The 15,693-nt window shown below is 42.1% G+C and overlaps 1 protein-coding gene across 3 annotated transcripts in view; it reads right to left on the bottom strand.

The window, feature by feature from the left end:
• Window positions 1-15,693, bottom strand: part of atp8a1 (ATPase phospholipid transporting 8A1) — a 168,929-nt gene that overhangs the window by 11,582 nt on the left and 141,654 nt on the right. For all 3 annotated transcript variants that reach the window (XM_080415274.1, XM_080415273.1, XM_080415275.1), the window contains 5 exons: window positions 14,480-14,602; window positions 8,695-8,773; window positions 6,522-6,583; window positions 6,077-6,133; window positions 4,719-4,826 (listed from right to left, as the gene is read on the bottom strand). In XM_080415274.1, coding sequence (XP_080271400.1) covers window positions 4,719-4,826; window positions 6,077-6,133; window positions 6,522-6,583; window positions 8,695-8,773; window positions 14,480-14,602 — 429 coding nt within the window. The remainder of the gene's footprint in view (window positions 1-4,718; window positions 4,827-6,076; window positions 6,134-6,521; window positions 6,584-8,694; window positions 8,774-14,479; window positions 14,603-15,693) is intronic.

The following is a 15,693-nucleotide window of genomic DNA, read 5'->3' as shown; positions in this document are numbered from 1 at the left end:
ATCACTGGACCACTCACAGATTTAACAGTGAGGAACATTGAGGGTTCCTCCTGGGATAATGAACTGTACTACAAATTGTCCCTAGTAAAAGCAAGGGCTAGTCTATTTACAAAATGCCACAATGCTCTCTTGTAGGGGACCATTTTAGCAGTCTACACTGTTAATTGTCCTTAATTCGGTTCTAATTCTAATGATCTGCTGCTTTATCATTAGCTTTCAGATGTTCATTCTGCATAATCTTAATTCCCGACTGTGGGTCAAAATAAATAATATAGCTAATATAGTTCCATCATTTGAACATTGCTTTCCAGTTTATTGTACATTGTGTAAGATTTATTAACAACACAATTCAACAGAATTGAATGAATATGGTTAAAGGACCATACCAGTGGTCTGGCAGGTTTATCACATTGAGAACTCACAGTACTGTATACTTGACATTACTGCCAATCATTTTCCAAAGCATATTATTTAAATGTTCAAGGAAGCCATTGGACTCGATTAATTTCAGTATGAAAATCAACTTGCATACTCTCAAAATTAGCTTGAGGTAATCCAACACAGCGACATTTCTGGTTACATTATCGTTGAGTTCCAAAGCAACTATCAAATGTCCTAGTCTTCTTAACGGAGAAAAAATCTGTCATAGAAAAAGTGGGTTTATGAAACCTAAAGGTTTGATTAAAATAGTATAAAATCTTGAGTCATAGTCAAAGTACACTACACACAGATAGTTTCATGAATTGTTATCTCCACAAGGCCTGTTTCTTAGAAAACAGCATATATCATGAATGATTCCAAATTGGAATCACATGCTGAGGGGCCTCTGTTGAGCGCACATTCAAATGCACTTTCACTTCTGCCCATAGGAGGTGCCACAAATGCATGTTTATGAGAGCACGTGTGAGAGCAAGTGTGAGTCAGTTTAGGAATGACAGTGTAGAACAGTCCAGGCTGGAAAACCCAGCAGGTGTTGGAGAAAAGAGAGGAGGGGAGGACTATGGCTGGAGGCAGCTGTGTTGATAGCTAAATGTGACTGGGTGTACCTGAGACATCTCCCGAGGTGCAACTAAGCTGCTTAGTGAGTTGGATTACATCTCCTGTTCAAAATCATCTGAAATCTTCTTTTGCTGTCTGTTTAAGACCCCCCCCCCAGTGAGGTGAAAATGGATTTGATCTGTGGTTTGGGCTCCAGCCAAAATGGAGTACCAATGAAAGGCTTGGCGGGCCGTTCCAAGATGTTCCACGGATTGGATCCTGCACCTGTCTTGTCAATCGTCCAAAGAAAATCTCGCCCTGACACTGATGAATGCTTTCACGTTGAAATGGATGGTTGCTTAATGTGTCCTGTTAAAAGGGGTGACATTGGGGAGTCATTCAGGCCAGAAACTGGAGGAGAAGAGGAGAGCTTCTGGTGTCTTTTGCACCATTGACCCCTCAGGTAGTTCAGGAATGACAGACACATGGGAAGACAAGCGAGTGAAAAAGGCAACAACAAAAAAGAGAGGACACGGCTGAGATAGAACAATTGAGCAAAAAGGAGAGAAGGAAGGCACGGAGAGAACAAGAAAATAATAATACTAATATTAAAAACAGAAGCACACACAGCAGAGGACTGGGTGAAACATGTGGAGTGGAGGGAAAGAGATAGAGTTGTAATCAGGATGAGTTTAACCCTCCTCCACAGAGGCCTGCCAGGTCTCCAAGGCTGAGGTGATGTCTCTTGATGTCTTCTCGGGTGTCAGGGGTGGGGCGGGGATGCATCCCAGTGCGATGATGTACGGGTGTCCCCATGTCAGGTCTGAGGCATAGGGTTACCAGCTGCCCAAAGGACATTGGCCCCGATTCATTATGCTGGTCGTAAATATGGGGTAAATAAAGTTTGTAAAGGAGGTCGTATTTTTGGTACTCACAAACTGACGTGCAATTCTCAAAGGGGTTCGTATATCACAGAGACGTGCGTATGACCAGGTCTATATTATAATGACAGCCAGCTGGGCGTGAATGTCCCGGGAGGTTCATTTGCATTGCTCCACGCCCCAATTTGCACCATAAAAGGCGTGAACCGTGACTCAGCAGTTTGTCTCTGATCAAATCTGTCACTTTACTGAACAGTGTTGCCATGTCCGCTTATTATAAGCGAATTTGGGTTTATTTTTCTGTAAAGTTGCTTGTAAATATTGGTAGCTGTGGGGTGCGGTTTTTTGGGCTCGTTTCTAAAGTGTAGTTCATTATTTGGGCTTGCTTCACAATTGTTCAATTATTTTAACCGGTGGTTCTCAAATATTTTTATGTCATGGACCCCCAAGTTAATATGTAGGCTAATTTATCCCTATAAGCCTCATCTGAAAATGTGTTGTGCCAGCTGGAGCCCCTTACCAGATTTGTGTTGTTAGAATGTTTAAAAAATCTTCCAAGTATTCCACATTTTATTGCAAGATTTCTTTTGAAAATAGCAGATCTACAAGCTCACAACGCATCACAAAGCGCTTTGAGCTTATAGATTGGCTTGTAGATTGGCTATCTCCAATGTATACACTACAGTATATCATTTCAATGTATACAGTATATATATAATATAGGTTTACAGTTCTCATATGGCTAGCTTCTTTTGGGCTTATTTTCATAGACCTGGTTGCTTATTTCTCTCACAAAATCTGGCAACACCGGAGCTGGGAGTTTAACTTCTCTTACAGATGTCGGCCGCAGTGCCTTGACACTGACAGAGAACTTGAACATCATTCTGATCTGTCTGGAAGCGAGTCCCACTATTGCACGATGGATTCATCAGCTGAACGTAATGTGTAATGTTTACAAGGTTTAACCCCGCCAGCAAATTATAGACTAATAACATGGAAAGGATATTTTATAAGCCTTTTCTACTGAACATTGCTCACGTTTACCGAGGTAAAAAGATGGTGAAAATAAATCCAGCTAGGGCATACAAGTGGAACGCTGCTATCCGATTATGGACCAGAGCTTATTGATTACTTATTGATTAAATTAGTTAATTTTTGATTAATATATCACTGTCCTACGTCGGAATGGGGAATGGTCTTCTGGACACAGCTTTCATGCAATTATAGTTTCCTCATCAGATGGTAACATTTATTAGGCTGTTGTGTGTGGCGTTCATGTGATCAATATACAGTAGAGTAGCCTACAGTAGGCTATTACAAATTAATACCACGGCACGGACACTGGAGGTGCGTCGATCAGTCCCTCCGCAGTTTCATTAAGGCATGATAGCCTATTTTCATTATTACGCGACACTTTGGCTCAGATGGCCCGCTGGCAAACACACTGAGGAACCTAATAATTCTGCTGATATTTTTATATATATGTGTTGACAAATGTTGGGCACATATATATTTTATTTGAGGTTTGCCACTGTTGTAATTGATTTTGGCATGAAGAATAAAGCATTCTAAAGACATACGCACATTTCAGCTCTGGTAAGACAGCCTCGGGGCTGACCTGAGAACGTGCGCACCTGGCGCACAAAACACAGACCAAAAAACATTAATGAATCTGACTGCAGGTGTAGGATTTGTCTTAAATGCCGGTACGTACAAAATATGGTCGTAAATCGCTTGGTGAATCGGGGCCATTATGCTGACACAAGAACATTATTGCCTTGCTCCTGTGCTACGGGGGCCTGGATGAAAGTACCCTGTTTCATGCACACAGGCTACAATCAAGGTGAACTACCGTATTCACGCATGCCTGTGTGTGTGAGTGTATAAAATGGAGAACTAGGCTCATGTGACATCTGAAAACACCTTCTAAATACTTCTTTCTACAAATCCCACTGCTGCGACATATAAAGTCTTGATCCATCCAAGCTCCAGTGTTCTCGCTCACTGTGCAGACCGGAGTTTTGGCCGTTTTTTTCTCTGCGCTTCAGGACAAAATCATCCAGGCTCTCCCCCGGACTGCTATGATGCTTCAACATCACCTGCAGATACTCAGCGCCGAGCGAAGGCGACGTAATACAAACACGGGGCTAATTGGCCCAATTAAGTCATTACGCAACACAAGCCAGAAGGTCCGTCACTTTGAAGCCCTATGGCCCTCTCCCATTTACCCAGAGCCGAGTGTCAAGTTACGCTGTGAAATTTCCCACCAGTGTCACTCTGCGGTGGAGAGTGAATTATGAGGTGTATGAGGGATCGGAATCATATCAGTGGTATTCTCACTGCTGGAGGGTGCAGTTCCTGTGCACATCTGTGTCTATACTGTGAATGAGTATGCATGCACGTCTTTGCACACGTACATACTGTATGTGTGAGTATATGCGCAGGTGTGTATTATTATAATTTTTTTGGATACCGATCACATCCCACGGGGGAACTTCAGTTTTCAGCTTCACCCAGCTGAGTGCTGCCCACAGAGGAGCGTGAAGGGGGGAGCAGTTAGGGGTTAGGTGTCTTCCTCAGGGACACTTCGACACATTGCTGAGAGCTGGAATCGTAACTGGGACCTCCGGAGTCCTAGGCGGGCTCACTAACCATTCGGCTATGGCCGCCCCAAATATCTGTCCATAGGTGACCAATGACCATGAGTCTGTGCATCAGTGTAATGGATTTGTGTGTATCTCGGCATGTGTGTCTGAGCATATGTTTGCACGCATATGAGTGAGCGTGTGTATGTATGTCTGCTCATAGGTAATGATGAGAGTGTGTTTCAGTGTGTATGTGTGTGTGTGGACTGCTTACCTGTCCTGACATGTCCGGGGCCAGTGAGATCCAGGGCCACAGTGAGGAGTAAATGCCAAAGAACACCACCCACAGGCCGATGCTTCCCCAGATGGCAATGTGACTGAACTGGTCAGCGAGCAAGCAGACAGAAGCACTGAATCAACATGAGCTTCCTCACTCAGTGGAACAGAAGTCATTAGATTCACACAGCTTGTGAAAATGTATCTGAACAAGCACACAGTGTTTCCTCATTCTATTCTGTAATATAACAATCTAATGCAACATTTTATCACAGAGATGTTGAATTACTATTTAAAGCTAAGTTGAACTTTGGTAGAACCTTCGGTTGTATAGCTACCTTGGCATGATATAAGTGCAAATATACGAAGTGAATACATAATACATGTGAATAAATAAAGGTATTATAGATAAATAATCTTCATAAAGATTATTGCCAATACAGTATTTTCTATGTTCTGTCATGGCCAGGTATCTACACAACTCCATGTTCTACTAAAGCTACATGGCGTTAAGCTATAATACATGAGGCTCTGTGGTATACCATGATTATACCACGGCTCCGGGAATAGTTGGCAAGACGATTAGAGCGCCTTAAACACCAGTAGTTATAGTATACTAATGATATATCATGGCCTCAATTGTATTATAGCCGTATTAACACAGTTGCCAGTGATTAGCAACAATATTCACCAACAATTTGAGTCAAACTTGTTATGGTTGCTAACCAAACCTTTGCATGTAGCAGTGAGCTATCATGATTATACAACAGAGACGTTTAATGCATTAGTGGCACTCCAATTCGACTGTGTTGTAATAATAATTGTTATCACACAATAATGAGAATGACCAATTTTATCATAAACTGTAAAGCCATTCTCAAATATATTCACAGATGGTAAACATCTGAACTTATCATACACATGTGGTCTTTTTTGGTTTAAATAATAGAATAGGAAGTAGTCAGTCTATTCCACCTAGTATTTTGTTCTTTATTGGGACAGACAGTAAGAAACCTCAACGGGATCACTGTGGAGACACAGGACAGACCACTGTGTTGGGATTCAATCTTAGTCCATAAAGAGTAATTTTTGTAAATTATGTTTTAGTGGACACTATGCTCTTTATTTAAAAAGAAATGGAAAAGAGAAAAGGTATTGAGATATGTTCCAAATACTGCATACATGGTATAATGGTTACAGGCCAAATGAAGAGCAACGCATGTCTGGCTGAAGAGATTAAGAGATGAGAGGAAGATGGAGAAGGTATGTTACAAGTGTCAATGGGCCTATAAAGAGAAAGGTGCTGGACGGAGATAAGAGAATCTTAGTAGGAAGAGAGAGAGCCATCAACCTTACCATGGTCCAAGATGAGGTCTCCAGGCCAGCTTTCAGGCAAACCGTGATAACCACAAACTGCGGAGACATTAAATCATAGACATTAACACACACTGTCCCACTCCCTATCTAAGTTCACCTAAAAGTCACAGGAAGTTCAACATGAGAAATCTACTCAAAGAGACCTGTATGTTTGGATATGCTGCATTCAGTTGACCCCTGAACATATTTTGGTTTCAGACCGTAAAGATAATCTCACAAAATGACATTTAGCAAACAAAAAATGAAACCTTGATATCTAGATATCTTGAATCAAAACCACAGTAAGTGCAGATTATAACAAAATGCACAAAGACATACACTACAAAGCAAGAGACAAATAATAATAGTTCCTTAACAGAAAACACACCTCACTGCTTTCCTTTCAGCATAACAAAACAATGCTTGTCAGACCAAAAACACTTACTGTATAAACCATGTTACCCAGGAGGAGATAGTCTGGGGTCTTTCCATTGCCAAAGACCGTATCTGCGAAGGGAATGAACAGCAGAGTCATTTCAGACATATGAGTTAGAGTGGCTGGAGTCTTAGGCTGAACTCTATTAGGGTACCGATAACTATCGAGTTACCTCAGGATTGCACAATTACACCTAAAATGATAATAATTGTTGGATAATGTGATTAACATTAATAAACAGCATTATTAACCTTCATGTAACGGAGAACAAAATGATTTATTGGCCTTTTCTCACCCAACTATCTCCGTGTTAACAGTTATCAATGGGTGTTCCAAATAAAATGAAATGCATCAGCATTGGCAATAAACCCACATTCTACAATATACACAGCCTGACAATGTTCAACAATGGCAGGCCCACTAAAGACCCCTTTATATTTCCATTCTGAACATAGATTAAATTACCACAGGTAATTGAATGTTTTCATAATGCAAATGGAATTGCTCTCATACTTTGCACTATTGCACCTTGTGGATACATAATTTTCTATCTGTAAGCTTTCAGAAAACGTGCAGAAAAAAGTATCATTACATGTATTTAACGTACAGTATAAATGGGCACTAAATCAACAAACAGTGTTTTCAATATTGCTGATAAGCCAATGTTCTACAATTATTAACGATGACTTACAATTAACTACTTAATTACAGAGCAAAATGTGTCAATTGAATTCTGAGAGTGTAAAAACAGACTATTACGGCTAGAACAAACAGCTATTAAGCAAACAGGCTCTACTACAGGTACTGTGAGGGTTGTGGTTTGATGTAAAATGCTCCATTAAAGACTCTGTGAGATGTAACATTGGACACATGAGTATAATGACACAAAGAGGGAAACCCACAGTCAATTATTTCTATTACGACTCATTGAGATGGGTAGGGCCTGCAATTCTGTCTGATGTAAGAATTAGGAAACATTTTGGGCTGTTATTACAAGCTATCGCACTGAAAAACGAAATCATATCACATTAATCATAGCTGCAAATTGGACACGTTGGCTGAGTTGTGTTAAACCAACAAAATTAACGGGAACAAGATATTGTTTTGCTGACAAAATGGCTATTTATTCAGCTTTACAGAAAAGCCTGAAGTTCATGAAAAAGAAAATCCAAATTTGGCAACTCTAAAACAGGCAAATTCTAAGGGGGGGAAATATTTTAAGTGCGCAATGAGGCTGTCTAATTGCTTGGTGAAATATGATAACATTTTGATTCGTAGGCAAGTCTTTACTCATGCAGAACTAACTACAGTAATTATATTAACCTACACTTATACACAGGTTAATACACATTTACAATACAGTACAGCCATTGCAAAAAACAGTAGTTACTGTTTTTACATGGCTGAATTGATGTAAATTAAGCGCATATGAAATAAGTTCGGTTCTCCAAACCTCCACGTGGGTTGGGGCTGTGGGTTGAGGCTAAAATATCGGCAGCATGCGACCGTCAGTGAAGAAAGGCAGAAATAAAGAGGGGCTCCCTCTTCCTTTACTTCCGGCTGGTCACATGTCTATGTGTGCGCTGAAGCTTTGCTGACAGCCTGTCAGTCAGACTGAAGGGGCTTGGCGCCTTTGTTTAGAGAGCAGGCCTAAGCCTGTGTGGTCCCCTACTCTCGCCAGCCAAGGCTCACCGACTCAAAGATCCCTATTCTCTTAGAGCATGAACATGTGCGCGCACGCATGCACACACACACACACACACACACACACACACACACACACAGAGAGAGTTGAAATGAGCGGAGCTCCCTTCTTGGCTATATAGTGGAGTCTGGGCTGAATGTAGACCTGAAAAGCATGCGTCTATGTGTATGTGCGCACGCACGCAAACTATGCACACACATACTTTATGCAGATAACCGCAAATGATTGCGTGCAAATGCAATTTCAGTGTGTCATTGCACGCATGCATAGAAACCAGAGTGTGCATTATGAACATGCTTGTTAGAGTCCCATCTCTCTCTCTTGCTGAAGGCGCACACATGTTTGTAATTCATGACTGGAACGGTTGAAGAAAGAACTAATTAAGACAAAGTATGTGTGTTTAACTGTCCTCCTCTCCGCCGCGGGCCTACGCTACAGAGTGCAATTGAGCCTTCTCGGCGTTAGGGAGCTACTTACCGTGCTGGAAGGCTTTGAGGGGGATCCAGAAGAGAATGACCGAGTGGAAGAGACCGTTCAGACAATGGGCCCAGAAGACCTGCCAGGGGAGAAGAGGTCGGTAAGATGGAGGGAAGGAGAAGGAAAATGGGGGAGGGAGGGATTGGGGGGGTCGTGGGTAATATAAATGGAGTAGGGGGTTCCAACAATGTGGGGGTGGGGGGTGGAGAGACAGTATGAGTGAGACAGAGAGAGAGAGAGAGAGAGAGAAGAAAGGATGAGAAAAGGATGTAGGTCGCCCTAGCCAGCCTAGAGACCTTTGACCTGGGCTCTTTGTCCTGGCCCAGCGCTAGGCTAAGTGGAGGTTTTGTAGGGGCCTCAGTACTGAATGGCCACCCCGCTGACAAACACTTTGTATCATCTGTGTGTGTGTTACGAGAGTGAGAGGGTGCTGAGTGTGTGCAATGTTTGGGGGTGTATGAGAGTGTGTGTGTGAGTGTGAGTGTGTGTGTGTGTGTGTGTGTGTGTGTGTGTGTGTGTGTGTGTGTGTGTGTGTGTGTGTGTGTGTGTGTGTGTGTGTGTGTGTGTGTGTGTGTGTGTGTGTGTGCGCGCGCGTGCGTGTACGACAATTATTTTAGAAAATTAAATCCTAATTGCGGCTAACATGTACACAAAATATATAAGAAAGCCCAGATGAGAGTGAAAGTGATACTGAAACCCAATGAGACTTATTATAGGTTGTCCGCTAGACAGAAAAGACATTATGCAACATTAACATGTCGTGCCAGCGTGGGAGTTTCCCCTCATTAGATTTCATTCGATTTCAATCCTTTCAAAGGGAGAATTTAATGCAGTGCACGGAGAAATAAATAAGAGGAGAATTAAACAGGTAGACATCAATCCTAAAACGTACGCAGGCAGGCCGACAGGCTGACAGAGATTAAGCTGTTTTTATGGTAATTAATAAGGAGCTGGAAAATGCTGCTTGTGTGTGTGCCCGTGTCTGCGCGCAGGCATGTGGACTTTGGATGAGTCGTTAAATCAATACTCTCTCTTTTCAAAACCACCTTGTTTCAGATTTACATTATGCGAGGCCACAGCCAAACAAAACACTAATGGGCGATGTAGCATGAAACAGCCGTGAAATCTAGTCTGCCAAAAACGAACCCTCTGCATTTGTGCCCCATTTACCCCCCTGTCTGACCCAGATGTTGGTGTTATTTCTAAATGTTCAAAACTAATCAAACCAAAAAAAAATACCAAAAAATGAAAGAAAAAAATAAAGACAAAAATGAAAGAAAAAATGTACAAATAATGGCTGGCGGAAAAGAAAATCTTTGCATGTCTTTAAAATATTTTAAACAATCCTTTTTTTGGCAGATTACAAGTTAAAACACTCTTAAAACTCTATTTTCAACAGGTTCATGAAATCCATCTGTACATACAAACATTACGTGTCCAAGATAAATTATATACAGTGAAAGCTCTTTAAGTTAATGGGATTTTCACAGGTTTGAGACATTTTAGAATAACTGTTTATAGCCCCAAGAGTTGTGCCAGACAACTTGGCCAGGAGAGGAGAGGACAGAAGAGGAAACAAGATTTGTTCTAGGCGGTTTGTGAGAGTCTATGTGGCCTGACCTTCTCACCTTGTGTATTAGACTTAACAAAACAAAACCCTGAGCCCCATAGGAGCTCCCCCAACTCCCACCCCCAAGCACACAGGCCTCATACACCAGGAAGCTCCACCCCCACCCGCCATCTCCGTGGTCAAAATGTGTGATACATTATCTCTAATGTTACGATTACACATTTAAACCAATTAGCCCCCCACTGTCAGGCCCGGTTCTCCTCATAGGGCCTGCCCCCCCCCCCCCCTCCATTCTCATCCGTTCCCCCCCAGCCTTGACAGAACACACAAAACCACCGTCCTTCTCTCCAGAGTCGGAGCACAATAATGAATGCTAATGAAATCAATAAATGTTCATAATCATTTGTCACAGTGAGGTCCTCCCACTCACCCCTCCGGCCACCCCTTGCACCCTCTTCATTCCCTCTCCCTTGCCTCCCTTGTCTCCCAGCAGGTTGCTAAGAATCCCACCAGAATGAATGCTGGTCTGTCCTGTAAAGATTCGGCCCTTTGTGTGACTCCTAATTGCCTAAAAAGAAAAAAAAAAGGCATGAAAGCCTGTACTTTATATCGGGCCAAATATTTCTAAGCCTCCCTTCACCACCCTTACCCCTAACTCTTTCCTCTTCAGTGTGTGTGTGTGTGTGTGTGTGTGTGTGTGTGTGTGTGTGTGTGTGTGTGTGTGTGTGTGTGTGTGTGTGTGTGTGTGTGTGTGTGTGTGTGTGTGTGTGTGTGTGTGAGAGAGAGAGAGAGAGAAGGTGAAAGCGAAGAAGAAGAGGTGATAGATCCTGGTGATTTGTTTAGAGCAGCGGTACTGAACTTTTTAGCTCAAGACCCAAAAGAGAAATTTGAGGTATACCCGGGACCCAAACTACTGAAAATAAAAATAAATTTTGTTTTTTATGTTGAAATAATATTTGACATTTCTTTTTAACTTCTTAAAATGTTTGAAAATGTTTGAAAATCTTTTTGAAATATAAAAAAAAAAAAGTAAAACAAAAAGGAGTATTTACTCGTGACCCATAAAAATGGGTCCCACGACCCAAACATGGGTCTCAACCCAGTGTTTGGGAAACACTGGTTCAGAGGGGAGGTAATATAATTGTGAGGGCCACATGAAGGAAGTGGGGTTTATGTGCTACAGTGACTTCAGTGTTAGGAATATTATGTGATTAAAAGTTAAGGGGGGGTGGGGGGGGTCACAATGTTGAGGCCGCGCCTTAAATATTTAACACCCTTTGCCCCTCCCTTCTCTCACCTCAACCCAAACAGCCTTAATTCACAAAGACAGTATCTGTTGTCTACAAAAGAGCCAGGCGTGCAGAAAGACAGGCTTCGAGGGGCCAAATTCCTGCTGGATTTTCTCGCCTCGGGCCAGCTGCAAGGAAAATATCACGGAAAAAGGGCGGACGAGCCAGCAAAAACAACCTGGCGACCTGGCTGAGTCATCATTTATGGGCCTTGGAAAACGAGGAGCAAACAAAAAACCAGGTTCATTGCTCGTAACCATCAAACACATACATTTGTGACCCTTCCTTGACATGTTCAACTTAATAAAGTCTCTTAACAGGGAAATCCACCCCAAAACAAGATCCCTATGCATTTCCTACAACGTTGGATTACTCTGTCGGTGTTTGTGAACACAAATATTTCACTCCCTGTGCTTGGACTTGGAGAAGAAGATGAGATATGTGATGCTGTCAACACTTAGTTTGAACTGCTGCTCCAGTGACAGGATGAGGGACTACATTTCTGGAAACATAGGCATGTTGTTCTTTTGCCCACCCACAAGTACAGCATGATGCGGTTGGAATTAAATAATTAATAATTATTTCATTCAGCTTTATTTTTTATTTTTCGTTTTGTTTGAAATATTAAAAATAAACCTCAACATCACCAAAGCTGACCCCGGGTGCAGACTGATTTAGACTCAATTGACAATGTGAAAAGAATAAGGGCCCTATTTTGAGGACGCAACTAATTAAGGATCTTAACTTGCACTGAGGGGGTGTGTCCCAGCGCTGTTTTGCTATTTTGAGAATACTTAAGTGCCCGTTGTGCCAAGTGCAATGCGCTAAACGGCCCTGAATTAGTCCTGGGTGTGTCATGGGCATTACATTAATCAATCCAATCAGAGTGATATTACCTTTAACTTATTACTTAAAAATGCTGTATCTCGGCTCCTGTGTACTTTTTTTTTTACCATGTATTTTTGTCCCAGACATGTTATTTTCAAAGGCAGACAAATAATGTCAACGAGGTCGCGATGACCTCATTGACATTTGTGAAACCACACAGTGCAACCCTCAGTGATTAGCAACCATCAGGGGATCGATCATACTGGAGATAAATATTCTTTGACTACTTGAAAAGGTAAGAAAAATAGAAAAATCTCTGGCACTGGGCAAACACAGCCAGAAATAAGTCTGGCACTGAATGAGTTAAGAACAAGTTTGCGCCCTGCACAATGCGCAGTGCTATCTTTCGTGCGTTATCAAGTGGCGAGATCAAAACCCTTCCTAGCGACAAAACCAATGTCCTGCATGGACATTGGTTTTGCACACAAGTATAAAATCTACCAATAATGTGAAATAATGATCACTTTATTTTTTACAATGTATTTTCGGCCTTGGCACAGGGGTGATAAAGCCAGAAATAAGTTTGGCACTGAATGAGTTAACATTGTAAATTGTACCTCTGTACTAATTGCAAACAGTATTTTACAGTGTGCTTAGTTTTTCTCGACCAACGCCTGACTTGAACAAAGCCGTTCCCACAATCACTGGCGAGTTTATACAAGCCCTTTCTCAGCCAAATCAAAGTAACAACCGGTAAAGTGGACACGGCATGGCCTAAGTGTCACTTTGACAGGAGTTGATTTACCAGGCCTTGGCTCCATAAAGCTCTCTGGAGATACACTACAGTTATACTGTCATATTTACTGCTTTCGGAGGCCAGGCCCAGCCAGGCTAAACTAGACACGACAGCCTTGCTTCCAGAACAAACAAGCACTCGCTTTAACAAATTGCTTGATTTTCCGCAACGAATGCCGTCACACCATGACAGCACACTCCCCCCCCTCTCTTTGCTCCCTGCCCCAACACTTTTACCCCAGACTCCCCACACTATCCTCGCTGGACCCCACCACCACTGCCCCAGTTGCCCCTGACCTCCACGGTCATTCCGTCTTTAATCCTGTGTGGGGCTAACCAGGTCACCACGCCTGTGAGGAGGGTCCAGCAGTCTGTTGCTCGGCATGGAGAAAGGGGGAGACATCTTTATTAGCAGCAGGGGAACACACACACACACACACACACACACACACACACACACACACACACACACACACACACACACACACACACACACACACACACACACACACACACACACACACACACACACACACACACACACACACACACACACACACACACACACACACACACACACACACACACACACACACACACACACACACACAGGAGAAGGCCTGACTGCAGCTGGCAGATTATAATGACGGATATGTCTGGGTTAGCGACTGACGACAGATGTATGTCATGTCCAAGAGTTGGTGCAAGTCAACTTCAAGCATCTTCAACTTCAAGGAATATAGTTAAATCTTCAGCCCCTTTCAGTTTCACTGTAGCTCCAATTTCATAAAAAAAAAGTTCACCTCACTTTAGGGACAAATCCTACATGTCATGCAATATGTTACTATGCAGTGTATTTGATATACAAGCTAGAAATGTGAGCAAGACACTGATCCACTAACTGCTCCCAACAGGCTGGTTGACAATTTGCATGACTGCCGCTGTTGTCGACTGTGTGAATGTGTGTGATTGATGAATGTGAGGCAAATATTGTAAAGTGGTTAAGGTTAGTGGTCGGTAGACTAGAAAAGCGATATATATAAATGCAGTCCATTTATCATTCATAACTTCATTCCAGTTATATATATATACTGTGTGTATATATGTATGTATGTATGTATGTATGTATGTATGTATGTATGTATGTATGTATGTATGTATGTATGTATGTATGTATGTATGTGAATGTGTGTGTGTGTGTGTGTGTGTGTGTGTGTGTGTGTGTGTATATAAGTGTGTGTGTGTGTGTGTGTGTGTGTGTGTGTGTGTGTAGAGTAATGACATATCACAAGTCTGACGTTACCTTAGTATTGAAACCCATTGCATTCTGGGACGTTTTGTAGAGTTCTGGGTATTTCAGCATGTTCTCTTTCCTGCAGGAGCGCTCAAATATGCCCAGAGTAAGAGGAGGCAGAGCTGTGAAGATCTGGTAAACACAAACACAAGCAGAAATGTGTCAGTTCTATATGAAAACATGGAAACATGCAAAGTTCAGAACTAAATTTTCCTACAAATACCACATGTATTCCAACACAACTAACCAGCATTTTCGTTTGTCGTTTCTCCAACTGTTATCATGTAGATTCTGTCATGCAATTAATGAGCAAGACACTGAACCCTTAACTGTGAGGTACATTTGGTGCCTTGCATTGTTTCCTCCGGTGTCAGTGTGTGAGAATGTGTGTGAATATATTGTGAATGTGAATATAATGCACATTGTAAAGAATTTGGAGAAAGGCGCTAAAAGCACAATTTACCAATTAGTAGACTACAAAAATAGAGCAAAGACAATTTTACAGAAAAAACTTGCAAGTTCATTGCTATGGTGATCAGGAGTTGCTCATCAAAAAGTGTGACTCCTTACCCTCCTTCAAAACCACCATAAAAGAGCACCTGTTTGCATTTTGCAACTGGTCCTAGACTAGTCTTCTAAGTTTGACACCAGAAATGACCCTCCCCCAATGTTTTCTGTACATATACTTTTATTGCTTCTAGTCTTGATGATGTGTTGTATGTTATTGTATGTCTTTAAATGCCTTGATGAATTGAATACATAGGACCACAATGGAAACAAGCCTTCATGGATTTTTGTAGTTATCCTTTTAGCATCATTGTATAATTGCACTCTGCTCTTTGCAAACTGTTAACAAAGTATTCAATCAATCTGAGCACTCCGACTTCAATTACTATGAAACAGCATGACATTCGCATGAGTGCCGTTTGCGCCATCAAGACTGCACAGAACGCAAGAAGCATGAACGGGGCTTACATCCACATGGGCATATCCGCATAAAGCTCAACTGTTGTTCATGTACGGCAAGGCTCGGGGATGAAACTGTTTCACATTGCCATGCCAGTGTGAACAGTGCATGCATGTGCCCTGTACTTATGGACTGTCAGTAACTAAATACTTTGTCAATGTACGGCAGTGGGCAGTGTAAAGTAGGCTTCCTGTGATTGACCAGTACCAGCCCATCCCATGAGCAAGGACTGTTGTAATTGGCTAGTAGTGTAGAT

Source organism: Gymnoscopelus braueri (genome assembly GCF_963280865.1).
Source record: "Gymnoscopelus braueri genome assembly, chromosome: 20".
Classification (NCBI taxonomy): Eukaryota; Metazoa; Chordata; class Actinopteri; order Myctophiformes; family Myctophidae; genus Gymnoscopelus; species Gymnoscopelus braueri.
Note: the sequence above shows the minus strand (reverse complement) of the source record. Positions and strands in the feature narration are given on the sequence as shown.